This window comes from Artemia franciscana, chromosome 6, assembly GCF_032884065.1.
Source record: "Artemia franciscana chromosome 6, ASM3288406v1, whole genome shotgun sequence".
Taxonomy (NCBI): domain Eukaryota; kingdom Metazoa; phylum Arthropoda; class Branchiopoda; order Anostraca; family Artemiidae; genus Artemia; species Artemia franciscana.
Genome location: NC_088868.1, coordinates 19,789,499 through 19,815,701, shown reverse-complemented (window position 1 = coordinate 19,815,701; position 26,203 = coordinate 19,789,499). Strand labels below are relative to the sequence as shown.

General features: G+C 35.6%; 1 protein-coding gene across 1 annotated transcript; it reads right to left on the bottom strand.

Annotated features, from left to right (window-relative positions):
- Positions 1–319: 319 nt before the first annotated feature.
- On the bottom strand, positions 320–26,203 carry LOC136028160 (E3 ubiquitin-protein ligase RNF34-like; the record flags this gene model as incomplete). The annotated part of the gene is given in 6 exon segments (XM_065705841.1): positions 320–599; positions 7,806–7,971; positions 17,262–17,365; positions 17,899–18,012; positions 19,837–20,032; positions 26,106–26,203. Coding segments are annotated over 6 exon segments (854 nt in total), but the record flags the coding sequence as incomplete, so codon positions are not given.

The following is a 26,203-nucleotide window of genomic DNA, read 5'->3' as shown; positions in this document are numbered from 1 at the left end:
TAATAGAAATTTTTTTTTAGGTCTTTATACCATTATTTAAATCCAAGAGGAACACCATGTCTTTTTACGCTGTGTTACTAGTTTTTCTTTTTTTTTATCTCAAAGGATTTGAAATGTATACACAAAAACTAACTGCTGGTCTATGTGGGTGTAAGCGATCTATGGCGGGGTATACGCGTCGGCCGATGCATCCGTACTCTGGAGTCACATTCATGCAGTTGGCAACCCCAAGGAGAAAGAGGAGGGAGTAAACCTAAACATCAACGAGTAAGCCACCTATGAACTTAACAGTTCTTGACTGAACTAACCAAAGACAAAGGAATTAGTCACATTTTTTTTTACCAGACATACTGAGCATTAAAATATGATTTTTTTTTATTTCATCACAAAGAGCCTTTTTATTGTGTAACATAATAGAAATTTTCAGGCCTTAAAGGTTCTGACAACTCGCACCACGGTCTTTCTGCAAATAGGGCACTCATCCAATTGGCCACCACATTCAATACATGACACCACATGTCCACATTCCAGGATAACACAATTCATGGGGGCGTTCATACATATTTTACAGAGATCTTCTTCGGGTATATCATCTATATCTACAATGAAAAAAAAAATAATAAGCTATCTTCATACATCCCCTCATTCACAAGTAGATATTACAAGACGAACTTCAGAGACTCAGTAAAAAAAAAAACAAACGAAGCAACAATTAAAATTCGAAACAACACAAAAAGAGTTGAATGGTTTTAAAAGTATAAGAAAAATCAGAGAAGGGAAAAACTACTTTGTAAATTCATAACACTTCGACCATGTGTGTGAACAAGGGTGCATACTTACATTATTGGCCGATAGGGATATTCTTTCATTTAGGGTGTACTCTCGTACGACCAAGGGCAGACAAGCTTGTGATTAATCAATGTGAAAATAATAGCTTATTCTAACTTATTAAAATAGAAGCAAACTATAAATAAAAAACTAAATGGTACAAATAAACAACTAGTTTGGTCGAACAGGGCTAGAGAGATGGTAACAGCTTGTTTTGTTCTAGATTTTCAGGCAAAGTTTGATCTATCAAAGTCAGGGCTATTGTCCACCCTTTCTTTTTAAGAACCAATTTAAAAACTTTTTTCTACAAACATGTTTCTCAAAGAAAAACCGAGCTCCATTAAGCCAAAAATTAGCAAAAACAAAGTTAATTAATATTTCAAGCGTAAAACTACCACAAACCACTATCAATAAATAAAACGAGTATATAAATAAATAACTCAAAACGAACAGAAATTACAATAAATAGCCAAGTCAAACTCAAATGAGAAAAAATTAACATAGGCAGGGCTGATAGCCCCCATTCCTTCTCTATATTAAATAAAAAAAAACTAATTTTTTTTTAGCTGAAAGTAAGGAGTGACATTAAAACTTAAAACGAACAGAAATTACTCCGTATATAAAATGGTTTGTCCCCTCCGCAATGCCTCGCTCTTTACGCTAAAACTTTTAATTGTTTTAAAAAGCAGAATTGTGGCAAAGAGTCAAGTTTTTAATTGTTTTAAAAAGTAGAATTGTGACAAAGAATCAAACTTTAGCGTAAAGAGCGAGGGATTGCGGAGGGGACAAACCATTTTATATACGGAGTAATTTCTGTTCGTTTTAAGTTTTAATGTCACTCCTTACTTTCAGCTAAAAAAATTAGTTTTTTTTTATTTAATTTCTGAACGTTTTTGAATTAATGCATGTTTGGTTTTGGCTCTCCGCACATAAATTATTAAAATGAAATTTGTATATTAATTCTTTTTTTGGCTAAAGGGCTTTCTCTTAGTTTTGATCAGACGATTTTGAGAAATAAGGGGTGGAGAAGGAGGCCTAGTTGCCCTCCAATTTTTCGGTTGCTTAAAAAGGCAACTAGAACTTCTAATGTTTAACGAACGTTTTTATTAGTAAAAATTATACGTAACTTATAAATTAGCAACTTACGTAACAAACTTTCATAATCTTATATTTTTATTATGTATACAAGGGGGTTTGTATCCTCATTAATACCTCGCTCTTTACACTAAATCTTAAGTTTTGTCCTAATTCTTTAAGAATGACCCCTGAATCAGAAAGGCCGTAGAATAAATACTTGAAATTACTAAAAATACTTTAGCATAAAGAGCGTGGTATTTATCTCCTCCTAAATATCTCGCTCTTTATGCTAAAGTATTTTTAGAACCGCTCATATGCGTTATAATCTCTGTTCGTTTTAAGTTTCAATGCTACTCCTTCCTTTCATTTGAAAAAACGTTTTCATGTTTATTTTTCATTGTTTTCTAATTGTAATGCTAGAAAATCATGCGCCCTTCTCCTTGAATTTTTCTTCCCCCATGACAGATTCCTCCAAGGAAAGATCCTCCAACATAGCCCCCTCCCCTCAGCCCCACCCCCCAAACAAAATAAAATCCCCCTGAAAACGTCTGTACACTTCCCAATAACCATTACTATATGTAAACACTGGTCAAAGTTTGTAACTTGCAGCCCCTCCCCCAGGGATTGCGGGGGAGTAAATCATGCCCAAATACATAGTTATTATGGTTTTCGACTATGTTGAACAAAATGGCTATCTCAAAATTTTGATCCGTTGACATTGGGAAAAAAATGAGCGTGGGAGGGGGCCTAGATGCCCTCCAATTTTTTTGGTCACTTAAAAAGGGCACTAGAACTTTTCATTTCCGTTAGAATGAGCCCTCTTGCGACATTCTAGGACCACTTGGTCGATACGATGACCCCTGGGAAAAAAAAAAACAAAAAAAAAAACAAACAAATAAACACGCACCCGTGATTTGTCTTCTGGCAAAAAAATACAAAATTCCACGTTTTTGTAGATAGAAGCTTGAAACTTCTACAGTAGGCTTCTCTGATACGCTGAATCTGATGGTGTGATTTTCGTTAAGATTATATAACTTTTAGGGGGTGTTTCCCCCTATTTTCTTAAATAAGGCAAATTTTCTCAGGCTCGTAACTTTTGATGGATAAAACTAAACTTGATGAAACTTATATATTTAAAATCAGCATTAAAATGCGATTCTTTTGGTGTAGCTATTGATATCAAAACTCAATTTTTTAGAGTTTTGGTTACTATTGAGCCGGGTCGCTCCTTACTACAGTTCGTTACCACGAACTGTTTGATCAGAACAATCTGATATAGAGAAGGTATATCGAAGGTATATAGAGAGATATATCTCTGATATAGAGACTTTACTGAAAAAAAAGAAAAAAGACCATGGATTGTCAGTTTAACTGATATTTATTCCGTAAAGTCTTGATATTTTTTATATTTATGAAAGTAAAAAAAGTGAAAAATATTTAAAACGTATTTCGTTTCCAGTAAAGCGCAAATTATGTTTTGATATTGAGAAGGCATGGGGGCTACTAGCCCTACTTATGTTAATACTCTGTTCGTAGTTTGGGTTGCTATTTGTATGTAGGAGAAACTTTTTGAACAATTTTTAATCCTGACACAAACAGTATTTTTCAATTTAATTTTATAACTCCTGAAGTTGACCCCCCCCCCAAAAAAAAAACAACTTAATATCATTCTATGAAGATTCATCTTCGACAACCTGGGTAAAGTACACTCTTTTTATTGATTTAGATCGTAAGAGTAGAAGTAGTAATAGTAGTAGTCCCAAAAGCTTCAACCTAATACCCCCAATCGTTCTCGATATGTTGCTGAGGTGTCTTATTGGCAACCATAAATACAACGCCTTTTGATTTAGTTTAAAGCAACAATTAGTTTTAAAGCATAATGGGCCAATTGCATAGTTGTGGGGAGTTAACGAGCCCAATATCCCTAAAGATATAGTTGCTGGACCGTTCTACTATACTGAACAAAACGGCGGTCTCAAAATTTTGACTGGATATGTTTAAAAAAAGAATGGGCTTGAGAGAAGGGCTGCCAAAGTTCTTCAAAAGTTCACACGACCACTCCTATAAAAATCTTATTTGCCCCTGAGGTATAACTTACAACCCTTACCTCCAGACTCTGGGGGATTCTGTCAACCCCAAAGGCCTTTTTATATGATCTTTGGACTATTTTTGAGCAAATGACTATCTCAAAATTTTTATCGGATGCATTTGGGGAAAATACTAAGCATGGGGGGGGGGAGATTGCGGCTACCCCCGATCACTTTGACGCTTAAAAAGCCACTAGAATATCTGATTTCCAATCCATTGAGCCCCTTCCGGAGTTTATACGACCACCCTTTCCATAAAAACCTTATATGCCCTCAGGGCATAACCTACAATCTTTACACTGAGGGCTGTGGGGGGGGGGGATTTCATCCTCTAAGAAATATTTTCCGGACCTTTCAACTGCACTGAACAAAATGGCTATTTCAAAATTTTGATTAGATGTGAGGATTGATGGGATGTGGAGGGGGGCTTGTTGCCCTGCAATCACTTTTGACTATTAAAAAGAAAAGCCTTTTTCGAAGTTTCTACGACAACAAAGGGCCATCTCAAAATTTCGATCAGATAGATTCTGGGAAATACAAGGTGTGAGGGGGGTATCCATCCTCCCATCACTTTGAATCTTAAAAAGAGTAGCAAAACTTATGATTACCAACCCAATGAGCCCCCTTCAAAGTTTTACGACCAATATTTCTACAAAAACCTTACATGCCCCCAGGGAAAAACGTAGAACCCTTGCCCCGAGGGCTGTATGGAGTTGGGTGAGTATCATCCTCAAAGACACAATTTCCGGACCTTTTGACTACACTGAACAAAACGGCTTTTCAAAATTTTTATTGGATGTGTTTGGGGAAATGGTACGCGTGGGAAGGGGGTTAGTTGCCCTCAAATCCCTTTCGATTATTAAAAAGGGCACTAGGCCTTTAAATTTCCAAAATCGAAAATTAAATTTCCAATGCCCCCAGGGAAAAACGTAGAACCCTTGCCCCGAGGGCTGTATGGAGGGGGGTGAGTATCATCCTCAAAGACATAATTTCCGGACCTTTTGACTACACTGAACAAAATGGATTTTCAAAATTTTTATTGGATGTGTTTGGGGAAATGGTACGCGTGGGAAGGGGGTTAGTTGCCCTCAAATCCCTTTCGATAATTAAAAAGGGCACTAGGCCTTTAAATTTCCAATCGAATGAGCCCTTTTTGAAGTTTCTACGACAACTCTTTCGATACGAAGTGCCCAGGTCTAAAAAAACCAAACAAATTGATAAAATAATACATCTTCCCCACATCGCTCTTTACATAGGCAGCGCTATTACGCTGCCTATGGTAAAGTTGATTAGAGAAATGAAACTTGCAAATAAAAAAAAATTCTTACTCAACCATAGAGGATTTTGTCCCCCTTCCCCAAGAGAGATAATAATAGGAATTTTTGACACAGGACGCTAAGCTAGTATAAGATAAATAAAGATTATGAATACACGTTTCAAGAAACGGGAGTACGATTTACACTGTAGAAATGCTTTTCCAGTATTAAAAAAAACGGCTACGAAAAAAAATGACACAAAGAAATTATTTGATATTTAGAATATCAAGAATATCAAACCAAAAAAATCACACCCCTGCTCTAAAGAATAACTTGACTTCAGGCTTCTTAATAGCACAGTGGTTTACCCCTTTCAGATACAGGCCTTTGGACCTGACTGACAGCTTTGTGCCACTCTACTTACAGCTTGACTATAGCTAAAAAATATGAGTCTTGCATACATAATTAGAGATAACATTGTATTCGGTGATCCTGACCCCTTGGAAACACATCGGATTGATGTTACTGTCAAGGATACTACTGAAAACACGATCCGACGCACTATACACAATCTGTGATTCTAGAAAATCTTTATCCTTTTTATCCTAAGAAAATTATTGTTAATAATTTGAATAATAAACAAAAGTGTTGAGTGAAAAATTACGTTTGCCTTCATGAATTTATAACTTTGAATGGTTTGGACTTTCTTTTTCTTAAAGTTTATAATACAAATGAACACCGTCCTAGAGTCACGTTACAAAACCCACATGCTGCTGCTTTTTTAAACTTGTTTAAACTAAAAGCTCATTGAGTTTCAATGTTGCTATGTGAAAATTTACTTTTAAATCGTTGTTATCATTCGTCCTTGTGGAAAAGTTTCTAATTACTAGTTTTTAATTTACTTAGTTTTTAAGTTTTTAACTGAAAGTGAATATTTTTCCAAATCTCGCACAAATAACCAAATTCTCTCAAAACTATTTATTCGTCAGTTGAAAGGATCTTAAAAGGACTGGTAGCTATCAAGGTGTACATACAGTTAAAGCAGGTAATGGGAAAGCTGGGACGTGGAAGATTAGTAGCCTAAAACAGCCACACTACAATGTATCAGCAATTCTATGTTTATTTTGGGGATTAGATTAAGGCAAAACTAATATCACAGCTTCATAATGCACGTGACTGCCAGGCTGTCAATCAATATTGTTCTCCCAGAAAATCAAATGGTGCTTTTTATAGTTGTAGTATAGAGATCAATGAGTATCAAACATGCATTTGGGTATGCATTATAATACCAAAAGCATTGGAGTGCACAACTCCATCCATAAAGTAACAGCAGTAACCAATATACTTCAGACTTTGAATACTATAACCCACTAGCAGTATTAGAGTAAATATGATTAGTTCTTTTGATAAAATGGTATATATAAAATTTAGTGTATAATATTTATGGCTTGTATATGGCTTGCCACTGAATTAGATTACATTGTCATCTGTGATTGAGAAAACTATTGATGTTTCTGACTGCAAGCTATACTAAGTTACATTTGTTACTTTTCTGCAAATTTTACACAGAAAATACTTTTTGGTCAAACCAAAGCTGTCAAAACACAAGTTGTGCTGCTAAAATGTCGGAAGCTTTTTGAATTCCACTACTGGCATGTTTGGAACTATTTACACACCTGGTGGAGTTAAAAATTGATGTATAATCCCCAGGACCGTAACTGGGATTTTTATTGGGGGGGAGGGGGGCAAAGAAACTTTAAAACGCATCAAAATGTGAGATTGATATCTACTTCCTTATGATTCCTGGGAATGTTTCTGGTCAACGCTGTTATTATGAAAGTAAAGAGTAACATTAAACCCCAAAATGAGCAGAAATTATTCCGTATAGGAGGGGGACTTCCCCTTCCTTATCCCCACCTCCATATCATGGTCGCAAAAAACTTCGGAGGGTGCTCATTAGATCAGAAATTGAGAGTTCTAGTCCTTTTTGTATACAAAGAAAGCAATTGGAGACCAACCAACCCAGAAATTTCAGTTATAGACATACAAATCTTATAAGGCAGCCTAGAGCAAAGGCTTTCCTTGTGGCTCATGTAAGCAGTAGATCTATTTCTTAAGGGCTTCATTTTATAACACAAAGAGTGTCAAAGGTCAATTTCTTTAGCAGTAGGAAGGGGTGGGGGAAGGTGCTTCAAAATGCCTTCCCAGGAGACCATTGTGGCTCTAGATCCATTCCTGAAAGTTTCATTCACTTATTTCAACTATTTTCCAAGATGGACAAAAGCCCTTCATCTACAATTAGACCTAATATCTTGTCGAAAAAAAAGAAAACAAAAGGTAATGTTATCAATTAGTGCTCATCAAGGAGATGCCTTTATTTTATATGGTTTGGCACACATTATCTCTCACCCAGACTTTGTGACAAAGGGGTCACAGTAATAAACCTCCGCTCAGACAATTCCTTTTTTATAAAAAACATTTACTTTAAATTAGGTGTATCCACTCCTTTTCGTAAATAAAATACAAAAAAAAAAAAAAAAAAAAAAATAATAAATACCGTTGCCAGATCGAATTTCATTCCACAACCGTACAACTTTTTCCAAAAGTTCCAATTTGTTGGCCCTTTGTCGAAACTTGATTCGATTTAAAGTCAAAATCTCCCGCAGCTGCCGATTAGATAGTTGATATAGCTCTGATTCAGTCTCTATTTCATCAGCTGATATCTGAAAGTATGAATAAGGAAATCATTACCATCATAGGACATATCTTGATGTAAGGTTGAAACATAGATGGAGAATTCAAATGACCTATGACTACCCAGTGAATTAGGAAAACTTTGAAGAGCCCAAGTTAAAAAGAAAGTCATTTACAATATTTGGGCCTAAAAAAATATCCAATTTTGATAGTTTCCTTATCCTTCTTAGGCAGGATCCCCCATGGAGTATTTTTGACAAAAAAAAAATCCTCAAGGAAAAAGCAAACAAAACTAAAAAGTGGGAGATTTCACCTCACATTACCTGTCATTTATTGATAACTTCCCTGCCCCTTGGTTATTGTCACGATCCGTAGCCCATTTTTGTCATGTTTTAATGAATTTACAGTAAAACCATAGATTGCTTTCTTACGAGAATTCTAGTCGTCTATATATTTCAGACTGATTTTTAGCCGCAAGAATTTAATTCCACTGATAATGTCTTCAAAAAGAAAAAAGGAAACAGTTAGTTATTAGCTCTTTACTAACTTAAGAAAATCCAAATCTCTCAATTTTTCGATTGTCCTCAACAGCCATCTCTAGTGACCAAAAAACCACGTAAAAAAACATAAAACAAACTAGACCTTCGATACCAAGCGATGAAGCGTTGCAGGGTTGCACCAACTTTAACACACGGGTTACGGTGGTAGAGCATCACCTGGGGAAAAGAATGACATGTCCTGTTCAATACTTCAAACTAGCCTTGGGGTCAGATCACTTCAGAAATAACTCTTATGTATACGAAGCAATAGTAAAACAAATACATAGGACATTACTTTTTAAGAATCTATGTCCAAGAACCTTCTATTTTTATTATCTACACGACGGCCACAGACAATTTCACGTGTTTATGAGCCGTCCAAAAATCTAGTAGCAAAGGCCCTATAATCTACCATTAGTCACATCACCCCCGCCCAAGGTAAAAATTGAATTCAGCAGCTGCTCCCAAGCCCATTCAATTGAGATCCCATAAGCCTTTCAGATGGATGCGAATGACAAAAATTTATCTCTTCCCTCACAGAGGACACAGCCACTTGGTACTAAAATTGAAGCTATCGTAGAAGGTTTAGTTGAATTCCACCAGCTTTTCATTACATTAAAGCGCATGATGACGAGAAATCCCCCCCTCTCCCCCAGAAATCAGACCGTCCATAAACTAGAAAAGAAGGACTATGAGTACGGCTATTACTTCCTACCTAGTTGTTCGGGATCCCATATCTTCTTTCAGTAGAAGTTCTGATGACTAGAATACAGGGCCCCTTCTTATTACACTACAGAAGTCAAATCAACCCCAAATCTCCAAAAAAAATATGATTAGAACATAACGTGTTACTTGCGGCTAAATTTGACTAAAATCTGACCAACACTTTTGATAGATATTCTGATATCCTTTCCTCTCTCACAGAGAGCAGGTCAATTCAGGAGTTAATAAAACCTAACTGGTAAATAATCTGTTACTTCGAATAAATAGTGGTTAATGCCTGACAGTAGAATTTTAGGAAGACTCTCCTCAAGGAGGTAAGATTGGCCCTAGGTCTACACAAAATACAGCTCTACGCCCTAACTAAAAATTAAATCATTGAACTCAAATGTACACCAGTGGGCTCTTTTACTCTAGAGTCACTGGAGAAATTATTATATATTACATTCCAATTGCCCTTGCGTTTGAGCAGTCGTTCTTCCCTCTTGGATACAAAAAGTCAAACTTCAGCGTAAGGAGCAAGTGAAGGATGTTGTTTTATTTAAATTCCGTTTATTTTTAGCACTACATCCTAGGTTATCATAAATCTGAGATGGAATTAACCTTTCACTCCTCAAACCTTAATCTTTAAATTGAAGTTAAATTTTGTTGAACAATACCTCGAAAAAAGTTCATTCAATAAATTTGATCTTTGAAAGAAAAATCTAATTTCCCAAAAGCAACTAAAGTCTCCATGATAAGAGAAGAGCTTTGCGCCCCCAGGACTCATACTGCACGCTTCGTCCTGCACACACTACCCATATACGAACACATTCTCCCCAGTGAAGGGAGGTCAGAGGCTAAATCTGTAATAATCTAAGTATTCCTTCGATTTGACCGAAACCTCTCATAGAAAGAATGAAAACATGGGCTTAACACAATTTGTTTTTGAAGCTTAGGTGCCCCACTAACCATCTTAGAATTAACTGGCCAACAGCCTAATACATTGTGTGTAACTATGTCATGCTCTGCAGCCTTTCGTTTTGTTGGATAAATAATCCATAATTACGACTTTTACGTATAGGATGTGTGTTTAAGAGACCACAAAAAAATAATGGAACGCAATAAAGCAGTTTCACAGTTATTATTGAAGTAATCTGTCAGTGGTAGAATGGAATTTAACACCTCAAATTTTATTTTCAAATATGGTTTTACCGACATTTGTTACCAGCATTTACCATTTCCCCAGCATAAGTCCTCTGGGACAGAAAATCACTTAGTGATTTTCCTACGATTATTTGAATATTGCTGATTAAACTTCTATCACACTTACTAAATTTTGGTTATTTTGACAAGTTTGTAGTAAATATTTTTCAGTAAAGTAAAAAAGAGATTATAGATTGTTAATAAAATTACAAATCCCAATGTTTCAACTAGGCATTAATTGTTTTTATAACAATGCAAGCTGTCATAAAACTACATCAGGGTTGCTGCAGTAGCGGCAAGCTTGAAAGAGACTACCACGTCCCATGCTAAGAAATACAATAATCCTTAACTCCAAAAAAAGGTGTCAAATAAAACTAAAAAGTACACCATCAGAACCAAATTGTCCGAAACCCAAACAAAGGAAAATGAGTCCTTTCATGTAAACAGCAAGCAAAACCTATTGACTTGGAAAACGACTGCAACCACAGTATTTTGCATACACAACATCCTTTTTTCCTTTTCCTTCTTCCAAGCTGGATGGACACTGGAACTAAACAAAATAGCTGTTGCATGGTTCATTTTCAAGGATATTGCCACGTCTACGTGCTTTAGTAATTAAAAAAACATTTAAAATAAATTTAATATCAAGGTTTCAGCAGTGCCAACTATTGTACCAACAAAGTGCCGACAAATGTATCTCGTTAAGCATTACTATATATAACGTTAAACATGACTATGGCACTCTCCCCTGGAGGAGGATGGAATCTGTTACATCTGTTCAATCTGTTATATTCTTATATACTAAAGAAGAAACTATCGCCTATAATAATTGAAGAACTAAATTAATGTTGAAATAAAATGATTACAGCAAAGACATACCCCAGCACATAGTAGCCGAAATATCAAAATAAATCAGCATATGCATGATGAGGCAACATCGTGGTTGCAAAGGTAGTGGCAAACTAGTAAGGTTCCACTAGTATCGTTCCAGGTCGAAACAAACGTATATCCCATTAGAACCGGGTTGTCCAAAACCATTATAAACTAAACTTGCAGTCCCTTGGCTTTAACAACATTCATCAACTTCAAGCAAACAACATGCAAGTAAACGCATAATATTCATCTAGGCGGGTAAAATAGATATAGGTTGATAATGATAAGACATTTAAACGAGGGAGGGCTTACTTCGTCAAAATACCCAAGAGACATTCAGACAGGGTTGCCAACTGTCACACTTTTTCGGTCATTGTCGTACTGCAGCACGTACGACACAGGAAACCACACTTTTCCGTGAAAAGCCAGAAAATTTCGAACAAAAGTGTTACAGTTTCTTTGTCTATTTTAAAATTAACTTTAACATGTAAGAGAAAATAGCAATTTGCCAATAGTGACGTTTCTGTGTTTGTCTGGTGCAAGAATATAGCGTCATCTATAATTTATAGACGATATTCAAGTTCAAGGAAGTTGATCAACTGATAGAGAATAAAGAGCCCTCGCCGTCACAAAGAAGAATCTGAACGTTTAAAATTGAGATTAATTACGGTGCACTAAATTTGACTCAATTTAATCATTTGTTTAATCATGGAACGAAGTAAGAACCAACAAAAAGAAAAGAGACAAGATAGTTCTGCAAAGTTTTTCTTTAAGCATCAATATCAAAATTCTAGTAAGCTCCGAGTTAAGTACCAGCGTTAAGTGTTAGCTAGGTCAGCTTTAGTTGTTAGGTAACTGTAATCTTTAAGCATTGCACATTAATCAAGATTGCGGGGAGTGGGCTTCTTTTTATTAGGCTAACTTAGAAACAAAGAGTCAACAACTTTGGTAAGTATTCAGTTTCAAACATAAATTAGCTAGAATGAAATTGAATACATCATACTGATGTATTGAATTAATTTAAAAAAAAACAAATTTTCCTGAGCCAAATAAAGAGGGATGTTGAAATTTAAAACGAACAAAAATTATTGCTTCACAGTTTATCTAATCTATATCAACAAAACTAGTACAAATTAGTCAACTGATTATATTTCCCTATGTTTGTAGGATTATAGAAAACTAGCGCTGTACTGAAGATACAAAAGTCGAGGAAAAAATAACAAGAATATCGATTTAGGAGTCAAAAGTGAGTACGTATCCTGACCAACAAACTAACCTATAAAGCTTTTTATAGTCACACACCAGCTATGATATCAGTAACTTTCAGTATACAATTAAAATTATCTTAATACTTAAGCATAAAAAAAATCTTTAACCGTTAAGACATTGAACAGCACACAGAAATAATGGATTGATTTATGAGGTAACATTAATGTTAATTGAGGTTTAACATTAATTATGAGGTTAATGAGGTTTAACATTAATTATGATGGATTGATTTATGAGGTAACATTCTGGTTTCACCAGCTATAACAACAATAGTGGGTAATATGCAATTCTATATTGGAAAAAATACGCTTTAGTATTACACAAAATGAAGATCAGATAAGCCATAATATGAACTCTGGAAATTAGGTTATTAATCTCTGTACAAGAGAGAATTTCAAGTTATGATACAAATTCTAAAGCTAGTCTATACTCCTAATACTATTGAGATGGCTTTCCTTCGAACTTCTCTACAAACCTTTTATTATTATTATTTTTTTAATGCTGTAGAGCGTCCATAATCGGTTTGCTTTTACTGAACAAATGTAATTAGTTGGTTTATTTGTACTAGTTTAGTTGAAAAACGTTATATAGACTGCGAAGCAATAATTGTAGTTCATTTTAAGTTTCAACTTCGCTCTTTACTTCCCTCAGAAAAACTTTGTTTTTCTTCTAAATGATCTTTGCCCGTTTCGAAAGTAAAACAGCTCAAAATAGGGATGAACTGGATATTTCGAACACATATACAGTGTTCATCATCGACAGTAAAACTAAAAGACATGAATAAAAGTAAACAAAATTTATACCTAATAAACTAATTACATATAGTTTATTGCTCTTATTTTTTCAATGCAACAGCAGAAGCCAATTTCTTTGACCTTTTCTACCTTTGACCAAAAAGACTTTTCTACCTGTTTTTTGACCAAAAAGACTTCAGACATACAGGTGCGGAATAGCAATAATCAAGAAAAAGTTGGAAAGTACCCTGACAACTAGTAAAATGTCACAGAAAAAAGAAATACAAACATAGAAATATAAACATATATTTAATGCATATTGAATAGTAAAAATTAGTGAATCATATGAATAAGTAAATATAATAATAAGTAATTCTTCTTTGACTATACAACTTTGAGTGGTTCCAGAACCATATACCTACCCTTTTCCAGCTCCTAAGTGGCAAGGGGTTGGGGTATTAGGAATGTAGTTGCATACCATGAAGATGGATGACCTTCCTTTCCATTTAAACGAAAATGCTTGACAAGTTTAAAAAATAAGTGCATCACATTTACAAAAAAGAGTGGATTATTAGAAAGATAATCATACAATCATATATAAGGTAAAAAATCGTGATTAAAAAATAATCACTATTATTCTATTGATAATAATAGAATTATATTGATAATAGAATTAATCTATTGATTAATTAGGACCATAATTGCGTAAATTAAAGCCAGGGACTATGGCACGTCATCACGAAAAGCTTAGTTATTGTGCCCTATTCAGCTAATACATTTGTAATTGGCTATTATAAAACATTGAATTAACTAAAGTTTCTATTGTAAAGGGTGAGAGCATCAAGCTATATTTGATGAAGCTATCGAAATCCAATTATTTGTTATTCGATGGATTTCTTCCTCTTAAAACCATTCAATATCTTAAAAATCATTTTGCGAGCCTCAACGTCGACTGAACGTGTTAAAGACAAAGAGTTCATAGCGAATTGTCGCAACGGACTAATGAAACTCACTAAGGGGACTGGGAGGGGAGTATACAGAAGGTTCTTTTTTGTAAACCTCCAGTCAAGGGTTTTGGGCCATAGATTTTACAATGTTACTGTTTAACGCTTCCAAGCTTTTCCACTTAAAAAGTGGAGCCAAAAGTATCGTTTTAGTGTCACATGGCACTTAAGGATATTACTCGCTTAATACTATTACTATGAACTTATACTACTCGAACTTAATATACTATGAACTTAATACTACTTGCTCTTTAAACTAAAGTTCTTTTTAGAACCTTTAAAAAAGCTTATTATTATAATCATGTGTTTCAAGAGTAGTTCTTAAAGAATTGGAAAAAAATTCCAATTTTAGCGTGAAGAGTGATATATTGAGGAGCGAGCAAAAAATTCTGTTCGTTTTGAGTTTTAGCGTTGCTCCTTACTTTCAGTTGAAAAAACTTTAAAAAAAATTTAATTTCTGATCGTTTTTCAAATAATGCCAGTGAATCTGGCTCACCCTTCATAAAAAAAATTCTTCCCCTCGTGGGAACTTCTCCGTAATAAGTTCCTATCACATAAAATACACCCACCTCCCGTAAAATTCCCTCAGGGCAATATCCATGTAAAATAGCTTCTGGACAATGCCATACTCACAAATCCCCCCCGCGCCATAAAATTTCTTGCGGACGATTCAGCCTGAAGAATTGTCCTTACCATACTTTTATTTAAAAATACTATAATTTCGAACCGTTTGCCGATCATTCCAGAAATTTCCCCTTTCATTTAAATATTTCCCCGGAAATCCAAAAACAATGTAAATAGCCTCCGGATATTTCCCTCAGAACATTTCAACATGCAAAATTGAGCTAGCAAAGAGAAATTAAGAAAAATAAAAAGAATTTCGTATAGGAATTCTATCAAATCCCCGCAGTATAAAATTTCCCTGGGAAGTTAGCCCACGGAAAATTCTCCCTATGAAAACCCACCTCAAGAACAAAATCCCTTTCCCCCCCAAAAAAAATATACGTATACTTTCCAATAGTAAATACTATCAGTAGACATTGGGCAAATTTCATAAATTAAAATCCCCTCCCCAAGGCCTGCGGGGGGTCACGTTACCACTAGCGACACAGTTATTGGATGTTTCAACTATGCTGAAAAAAAATGATAAACTCAAAATTCTAATCGGACAAATTTGAGGAACAAAGGGGCGTGGAAGGGAAAAATGGGTTTCCAATCTTTTTGGTCACTTAAAAAGGACACTTGGACTTTTAATTTCCGTTCGAATACACCTTCTTTGGATCTTCTAGGATTACTATTTCAATACGATCACCCTTGAAAAAAGATATAAAAAAAATAAACATGCATCCGTGATCTTTCTTCCGGTGAAAAATACAAAACTCCATATTTTTCTATATGGAAGCTTGAAACTTTTGAAGCCATTTCCTCTGATACACAGAATCTGATGGTGTCATTTTCATCAAGATTCCTTGAATTTTAGGGGATATTTCCCACCTTTTTCGAAAATCAGGCAAATTTTCTCAGGCTTTAATGCTTGGCTTTAAAAATAGCAATAGATTGAAAAAAAAAATTTCCAACATTATGTCCATCAGCAACATAAAAACCACAATTTAGAATTTAAACCATTATGGGTTTCAGCATTTCAGAAGAAGTTTCATAACTCATGAAATAGGAATTTCCACGCCAAGTCTAAAGACATTAAATGCATCTATAGATTCAACATTTTTCTCATCAGCAGGAAGCAAAACCACAGTGTCCACGCAAGTACTGCAATCCCAACCAACTTCCAGCATAGGCTCTGAAACTAGTAAATACGCAACATTCAATTGAAATTTCTCAAATATATGATATAGAGACTCCGTCATAGGTTAAAATTCAGACAACTCTCTAATCGCATCTAGTGAATGCTTACTGCTTGGGCTCTGAGTATTATAATATGATCTAGTCGAACTTAACCTAGCCTCTGTACGTCATTAGAGTTAGCTAGGTTAGTCCCAATCTAACGTTTGCTTAATCTAGGGCCATAGTGGCCAGAGATTAAGCAAAACATCCATTGTGGGTCAAGAATGTAGTTTAAGCGATGCGTAGGGAACGAAGAAACAAAAAGGAAGAAAAATGTACAGGAGCTCCCTTCGACATCATACACCAGACTCAAATGGAAGAGGAAGGCCGCAATTAAAATTTTCAGTTACATGCTTGACTTGGACCTATTGACTATCAAGATATAAATAAACCAGTTGGAAGTGATGTGTCCGCTAAAGACAAAATATTCGTCCGTGTTGCAACTATGAAGACGCACAGAAAGCCAGATACCCGAGAATGTGATCCAGTAGTTACTTGCTTTAGAATCACACTATGACCGCAAAAGCACTCCAAACAACTATCTACTCGAGCATTCTAAAACAAAGCAAATTTTTTTTCACTGTACACTGTGCATTGAACAATGAGGGTTTTTTTTATAATTATTAATGAACTTCAGCTGATTTCACCCCAAGAAAGACAAGGGCATTACCGACGAGGTAGCAGTAAAAGGATAGCTAAAACATGCAAAACATGACTCAGAAACAGACTTAACGACTAAAGAGAAAACTAACAGTTATGGTGTCAACACCCCACTCGATTTGTGAAAAGTACATCAAAGCCCCTTACCGCGGGCTTATACAATACTAGCAAGACAGGTTTAACTTCCAAGAGAGTTTGCAACTTAGAAGTTACTATTACCGAAATAAAAAAAAATAATGACCTAAATAACAAGTGTATAAATGTATAAATCACCTAGGTATCATAAGAATTACGAAGGAACGAACCCTCACAAATCAGCAGTGGTAACTCTTCCATCAGAGCTGAAGAAGAAAATGATTTCGACCAAGAAAGTGGAAACACGACATAGAGCAGATATTTAGACATTATGTACTAAGTTTTACGGAAGCAGTATATTCTCCATAACCTATAACCTAAAAAAACCTATAATAAAAAGAAAGGGAAAAGGACTTACACCACAAGAGGATCCATCTTTGCCTGTTCTTTCTTCTAAAGCTCCATAATCAGATTCACGGGATGATGCACCATAGCTGGTCCCATCACAGGTCTCATCTTGATCTAATATTTAAATTAAAAATCATAATGATATTTGACGGAATAAAAAACGAACTAAAACATTTTTGGATTATCTTCAAACTTACTGGAAGCAAACAACTAATGAAATAACATTACATATGTCAAAATATTTATGATATACTAAATATTTATGATTGTCCGTATTCGACTATGTCTCGACTTAAGTTTTCTTGCGTTTTTTTCACCTTTATTTATATGTTTTCTAAGCCATTTTTTTATCTATAAATATTGTCTTCTGGATGTAAAGCTAGTATATTCGGAATCGTATTATTGCTTCATACTTTTTTTTTTTAATACAGTTTTTAGCCCCAAAAATTACCCATTTTTCATTATTTTTATTTTGTGTTAAGTGTGTATATAGGAACTAGGAAAAACGAATAGAAATTATAAAATCAAGTTTACAAGAAAAGAGGAAACAATGACTTAATTACGGCTATTGGCTTGTTTTTGCTCCTTATGATTTCATTTACCTTTATAATTTTGCTTTTAACTAGAAATACAACCAGACTACTAACCTGTGTCATAATCATCAGAGGAGCTATATGACTCTTCCTCTTCTGGGACTTCTAAAGCAAACGGACTCGAAGACGTACCAGGGTCAGAGTAATGCTGATTTGGGTTGACCACGCCTATTTCACAGAAGGAGAATCACAAAAAGTTGTTTCCAGGAAAAAACAACAACAAAAAACATGCAATAACTTCATGATTAGACATAAGTTATTAAAACGAAGACTTCCAAACCGGTCTCGGACTGGAATAACAGTAGTGTAAATAATCAACTTCAACGACACTAGATGCACAGATACATTTATACTTAATCAGTGACAGAGAAAGCAATCTGGTACCTCACATTACTAATAAAAGAACGAAGATTTTGCAAATTCTTTCGAAAAATTATTGAATGTTTTGTTACACTGATTAAAAATTACCCATGAACGCAAGATGCTTTAGATTCTAAATCCTTTCCAATAATTACACATCAAACTAGCTTGAAATTAAAGGCCATTCCATGGGCTTATCAACTAACCGGCTTAGCCATTTCCTCTATATGGGAAGCGTCATCAGGCAAAGAAACCAGTGTAATTAACAATTTTATACCTTTTGTACCTTACAGTTTTTATACCAATCACAAAAATTGCCACAGGACAGGACTTAAATAGGGTCCTTTTCAAGTAACTTAAGGAAGCTTAGTCAAAATCCGTTAGTAAGATCATCCATATTTCCGTCACCTCAAAATTCATCACCAAGACCATCTTTAAATGACTATGTGCTAATTCTACTCAGTGAGAGGAGTTCTGGAAAATTAAATAGAGGTTAAAGGCATATTAGTTAGAGTTGCAGAGACCACGGAGAGTAAAACTCTTGAAGTTGACAAAAGTTCAAATGCAGTCAAGTATTGTTCATGGTTAAAACGCACTCTAGGATAATCAGCATCGTAACATTATGATGTAATGAGATGCAATAATGAACTTTGCACAAAAAAAGGGGAAATCCAAAGGAGAAATCTCCACAATTGAACGTACAGTTGGGTCACTACGTCATGTGGAATTCGGGGGATTTCTGGGTAATTTGTTCTGCTCAATCTACTTGTCATTTTACAACAAAAATTATCCCCTTTACAGGCTTTCGTTAGTCCGATCCCTTTTTCCGTATTTTAAACCATCTTTTTTAATGGTTTCATTGTAAATCGTATGTGTTGTCTCTTGATTTTAAAGCTATACTAGAACTACAGAAGCAGGATGCAAAAATAGCAAGAAATTGAAATAAAAAGTCAGTATCAATACTAGTTTCTTCACAAATACGGTCTACTAATACTTTGTCTTTAATTTTTTATGCTCATAGAGATAACATTTAAAGGTTATTTAAAGGTTGAACATAGCTCCACTCTCAGAATTACGCACAGGATACAACAATGGCGCTGAAGTCGTGGTTAATTTTGATTTTACTTACAAGTGTAATTACAAAGCGACTTAAGCACTAGTGATGACTTAACAACAACAATATTGTATTATTGTATTTCAAAACCTGGTCAAATACAAAAAAAAATCAAAACGGATAGCACTAAAAAGGTGACAAAACAAATATGTAATCAAAAATACGAAGATAGCTTTTTTTATGAAACTACCAAAGTCTACTTGAGACTACTTGAGACAAAGAGACGTATTTAAGAGATGCAGCTGGTAATTCTACATTTTTGACTAGTAAGAATAAAATCCAATCCATTGCAAATAATGGCAAATGGTAACTTAAAATCAAAGACAACGTATATTTGACAAAGAAGAAACAGCTTCAACATTTCTTTAAAGTTAAGCACAACCTATCTAGACAGCACAGCCCTGCTGAATATGTTAGCTTTAAAAGAACTAAGATTTTGCTTTATTTACCACATACAAAACATAATGATAGTTAACTTAAAAAAATAAGCAAGCATGATTTTATTAAATTGTGTTTACTGTCTCGTCTCCTTTGCTGGGGTCCTCTTCCACGTTTATCAGCAGCATATGTAGATCCTATTACTGGCACTCCACCAGGCCCAGTAACATTGAATGCCTCTGTACCCTGATCACCAATCACTACGTCAAATTCAACGAATTCACCATCGCCAACAGATGGGACTGCTTTTCGTGGGTTGTTACGCAAAATTGCAGTCTAGATGGGAAAGTATCATAAAAACACAATTGAACAATTAGTATATTCGTCTAAAATTTAAATTATACTCTTTAAGTAATTTGTGGATAGACTCATCTTTGTAACTAATGTGTAGATAAGGTAGATAAGGGGGGGGGGGTCCCTGATATTGATCATATAAAGTTACATACATTTTTTAGTTGAGTTCAGCATGAGCCAATCTCCTTTCTGATCTCGTTTAGCTGGATCATATCTAGATATGATTTTCTTTTTACAAATATGACATAATATCTATAATATTACATTTTTTCTATTTATTTCATTTCTTAATTCGCAAAGGTTGTTAATCCCTAAGCCTCAAATTCATAAAATTCAAATGTTAACCAGAACTTTTCTAAAAACTATTTCCGCTACAACAAATGCATTATTGATGAATATACATCTTCCACTATTTTCTAAAAGAAATACAAGTAATTTCATGTTATCAACAAAAAAAGAAAGTTGTTTCGTAAACCAATGAATAATAAGGAATATTGTTGAACCTTTCTCAATTTTTTCCGTTTTCCATCCATTGTTGATTCTTGAAATAATTCCGCCCCTTTCGCAATTAATACAGTCATCTTTTTTACTAATCATAACACGTTGTTTAAATTTCTGGAATCAAAGAAACAAAAACTTCCGCGTTACAGGAATGGTACTGCCCCTCCTCTGGTAGGGGGAAGTGGGCTAGGAAATAATCTCTCATCTCCCTGCATTTAGAATAGTCCTAAATAAGGGTGCTGCTTGGCAGCAGCACCCTTTTTAATTCATCTAATTTGCTTAATGTTTCCTAAAATTATATACAATGATGTGTAAGTATGTATCGGCTATTTTGAAGGAGGGGCGGTCAGTCATTTTGAAGATGGGGGGAGGCAGATGCCTTAAAGAGTGTATTTTGATTCTTGCTCAAAGAGTGAGAATCTCACTAAGATACTCAAAGAGTCTTGGTAAATATAACATTGGCTTTTTTTATGCAAATGATATAAAGATTGCAAAAGCTGAAAAGTGGTTTTCTGCCTCTTTTAACAAAACATCAAGAGGACGAAATGTGATCTGGCCTCACCTAGGCATATAAATGATATGCTTGAATTTTGACGAAAATACGACAATGAACAAGTCGACCTGCCCACTTTTGTGATCTTCTTTCCAATGGAAGTCACGGTGATCCTTGCAGCAGCTTACTCGAAACTTGCCTCTAACCTAACATCAATGGAAACTACGCTAAGGACTGCATATAATAAGATTTTCCACCCCAACCGAGTCACAGCCCCAATCCTTTAAAAAATCCTATGAAAGTTGTGACTTCGAATTTCCGTCCGATTGAATGACCCTGCTAAACGCAGGGGACTGGGATCGGGGGTGAATCAGTTTTGAGGTGGTGAATGAGAATGAGTTGTTTTTTTTTGGGGGGGGGAGAGAGTGGGTGGGTGGAAAAAAACTGATATCTAATCACTTGATTTACAGGAATATTTATGGTATGAGCAATTGTTCTCAATTTGGGGTTAAATTTTACTCTCTCCTTTCATATTAACAGGGTAGACCAGAAATGTTCCCAGAAATCAAGAGGAATTAAAAATCAATTTCACATTTTTGATGCGTTTTAATTTTATTTTTGTACCTCCTCCCCCCCCACCAAAAAATACAGGCCAGGGGTTTATATACCAATTTCTACCTCCACCCATCCCTCGTCTATCCCTTAGAACTAATTCTTTATTTATCTAAAGGCTCAATAAGACTTGGGATGTTTTGTCGTTAAAATGCACCATTTGAGGCAAGTCCCTCCCTCCTTAACTACAGAACAATCAACGAACCCCATTTTAGAGGTTTAAGCCCTTATATGCCAATGTTAGAAAGTGTAAAACAACAGGGAATTTACTTAAGATAGTGAAATTTGTTTAGACCTGAAAAATTGTAAACGCCTAGCCTCGTCATATAGATAATAATACACGATAAAAAAATAACAAATTTTTTTTTCTTTTTGAAAAGTCACATCTTACTCCAACCCAATCCCATTTAACCACTCCAAAAGAACACTAGAACATTAAATTTCTATTCGGAGGAGCCCTCTACAAATCCTCAAGAACAATTGTTTTGATACGATCACCCCTGAAAAAAAAAAACATGCATCCGTGATCTTTCTTCTGGCAAAAAAATACAAAATTCCACATTTTTTGCAGATAGGAGCTTGAGACTTCTACAAAATACCGTATCCAATGGTAAGGGGGATTTGAGCCCCCCCCCCCTCCCTGGAACATTTGCCCGACTCGTAAAAACGTAAAAAAATGAATATAAAAAATTTTTGATACGATTTTAAAATTTTCTTGCCCCTTTTTCAGAAACAAGAGCTAGGAGCTCGTATGGCACTTGTGACGAGGTCGGAAGAGCCAAGAGCTCATGTGAAATGAGCTCTAGCAAAACTATAAGAATCAACAGATTGATTTAAAAAGAAAATCAGAGGCTTAATGCCGGTCGGGATTTAAAATAAGAGCTCTGAGACACGAGGTCCTTCTAAATATCAAAATCCATTAAGATCCAATCACCCACTCGTAAATTAAAAATACCTCATTTTTTCAAATTTTTCCTCTCCCTTCAGCCCCCCAAATGGTCAAATCAGGGAAAACAACTTTATCAAATCAATTAGTGCAGGTCCCTGACATGCCTACCAATCGACGTCGTCCTAGCACGTCCAGAAGCACCGAACTCACCAAAGCACTGGACCCCCCAACTCCCCCAAAGAGAGCGGATCCAGTCCAGTTACGTCAATCACGTATCTACAACATTTGCTTATTCTACCCACCAAGTTTCATCCTGATGTCTCCACTCTAAGCGTTTTCCAAGATTTCCGGTTTCCCCCTCCGACTCCCCCTAATGTCACCAGATCTGTTCGAAATTCAAAATAAGACCTCTGAGACATGAGTTCCTTCAAATATCAAATTTCATTAAGATCCGGTCACCCGTTCTTAAGTTAAAAATACCTCAATTTTTCTCATTTTTCTGAATTAACACCCCCCCCCCCCCCACCTCCATAGCACGTCCAGAAGCACCAAACTCACCAAAGCACTGGACCCCCCCCCCCCCAACTCCCCCAAAGAGAGCAGATTCAGTCCAATTATGTCAATCACGTATCTAAGACTTGTGGTTATTCTTCCCACCAAGTTCCATCCCGATCTCTCCACTCTAAGCGTTTTCCACGATTTCCCGTTTCCCCCTCCAACTCCCCCAATATCGCCGGATACGGTCGGGATTCAAAATAAGAGCTCTGAGACACAAGGTCCTTCTAAATACCAAATTTCATTAAAATTCGACCACCCATTCGTTAAAATACGTTAAAAATACCTCTATTTTTTTTTCTCTCACCAGCCCCCAAGATGGTCAAATCGAGAAACGACTGTTATTAAGTCAATTTGTGCATGTCCCTGACACGCTTACCAATTTTCATCATCCTAGGACGTCCAGAAGCACCGAACTCGCCAAAGAACTGGAAATCCCCCCCAACTCCCCCAAAGAGAGCGGATCCGTTCCAGTTATGTCAATGACGTAGCTAGAACTTGGGCTTATTCTTCCAATCAAGTTTTATCCCGATCACTTCACTCTAAGCGTTTTCCAAGATTTCTGGTTTCCAAGATTTCTGTTTCCCCTTTCCAACTCCCTATGTCCCCGGGTCTGATTCAAATTGAAAATGGAGCATCTGAGACGTAAGATTTTTCTACATATTAAGTTTCAGTAAGATCCGATCACCCATTCGTAAGATAAAGATACCTCAATTTTCAAGTTTTTCAATATTTACAGTTTCTCCCTTCAACTCCCCCAATACCACTGGATCTGGTTGGGATTTAAAATGATAGCTCAAAAGCACAAGATCCTTCTAAATACCAAATTTCATCAAGATCTGATTCCCTCTTCGTAAGTTGAAAATACCTCATTTTTTCTAATTTTTCCGAATTACTCCTCCCCCAGCTCCTCCAAAGAGAGCGGATCCGGTCCGGTTATGTCATTCACGTATCTTGGACTTGTCCTTATTCTTCCCACCAAGTTTCATGCTCATCATTCCGCTTTAAGCGTTTTCCAAGATTCCCCCCCCCCAATGACACTGGATCCGGTCGGGATTCAAAATAAGAGATTTGAGTTACAAGTTCCTTCTAGATAAGAAATTTCATTAATATCCGATCACTGCTTCGTAAGTTAAAAATACATCATTTTTCCAATTTTTCCATAAACCCTCCCCCAACTCCCCCAAAGAGATCAGATCCGTTCCGGTTATGTCAATCACGAATCTAGGACTTGCGTTGATTTTACTCACCAAGTTTCATCACGATCCCTCCACTCTAAGCGTTTTCTAAGATTTTAGGTCCCCCACAACTCTCCCCAATGTCACCAGATGCGGTCAGGATTTAAAATAAGAGCTCTGAGACACAATATCAATCTGAATATTAAATTTCATTAAGATCCGAACACCTGTTCATAAGCTAAAAATACTTCATTTTTTCTAGTTTTTTCCGAATTAACCGTCCCCCCACTCCCTCCCAGATGGTCGAATCGGAGAAACGACTATTTCTAATTTAATCTGGTCTGGTCCCTGATACGCCTGCCAAATTTCATTGTCCTAGCTTATCTGGAAATGCCTAAACTAGCAAAACCGGGACAGACAGACAGACAGACTGACAGACCGACAGAATATGCGATTGCTATATGTCACTTGATTAATACCAAGTGCCATAAAAATCCTGGATACGTTCTTACTTCTACAGTACAGTTCTCTGACATGTGGAATCCGATAGTGCAATTTTTATTAAGATCGATTGAATTTTTTGGGATATTTCCTCCCGTTTTGGAAAATCAGAAACACTTTCCCGGGCTTGTAGCTTTTAATGAGCACATTAAACTTGATGAATCTTACATATTTGGAATTAGCGTAAAAAACCAATTTTTCTGAACCATTAATTCAAATGAAAGATCTGAAGCCGAACTGGCAACCCATGTCAAAGAACAAACAAAGAGAGAAATCTCAATGAAGAAACAGACAAACGGGATTACGGCCAGTAGAACGAAAAAATAAGAATCAAGACGACGCGAATATTTCGCCGGTATGAAAACGAGGCGTCTTTAACGCTTATTAAACAAAGATAAAAACTAAAATAACCTAAAAACAAATAAAAGCCAAACCAAGGAATAAAAACAACCAATATTAATACCTACAATATCACAGCTGATCCACATGGGTCACAGAAGCTAATGCTTTGATGAGAACACCAAAGCAACTCAAGTTAAAAACTTCAAGCAGTTGCTTTGGTGTTCTCATCGAAGTAACTTGTAGCTTCTCTAACCTATGTGGATCAGTTGCAACAATCGTAGATATTAATATTGGTTGTTTTTATTACTTGGTTTTTGGTTTTTATTTGTTCTTAGGCTATTTTTGACCTTTGCTTCATAAGCGTTGAAGACACCTCGTTTTCATACAGGCGAATATCTGGGTCGTTTTTGGTTTTTATATTTTCTTTCTACAGGCCGTAGTCCCATTTTTTTTTGTTTCTTCATTGAGATTTCTGCCTTTGTTTGTTTATTGATTTTCATCGTTTTTATTTAGAATTTGTGTTACTATTGGGCCGATTCACTCTTTACTTACAGTTCGTTACCACAAGCTGTTTGATTACATAAACTCTACCAAGAACCACACCACTTTCCAATACTTATTTTTCATCAAACCCTACATCTAAAGCTTCTGCTGTGGCCATCTGAAATGAATTCCTTGAAAATTTTAGCCTTTTCTTTGTGAACTCATCCAAGCCTAATCTGGAGGATCTTCCGTCCTCTTTTGGCCTAGAAGGCTGAAAAAAATTGGATTTCTTTTTAATAACACTTAATTCTTGGTATTTTCATTGAAAAAGTTGAAAACACCAAAATTAACCCCCTTCGCAATTTTGGAAAATACATTTTGCCACCATCCCTCCAACGTCTTTATGAATTGGCACCCCTGCAAGAAAAAATTCATAAGAAACCACTATACTAAATTATACTGGGTACAAATAAAAGGAAGGGGACAAAATGTAGCACTTACACGATGTACAAAAATATCTTCCCCTGTGTCGTCTCTCTGTATGAATCCATATCCATGTTTTACATTGAACCATTTAACTTTCCCAGTAACATTGATAT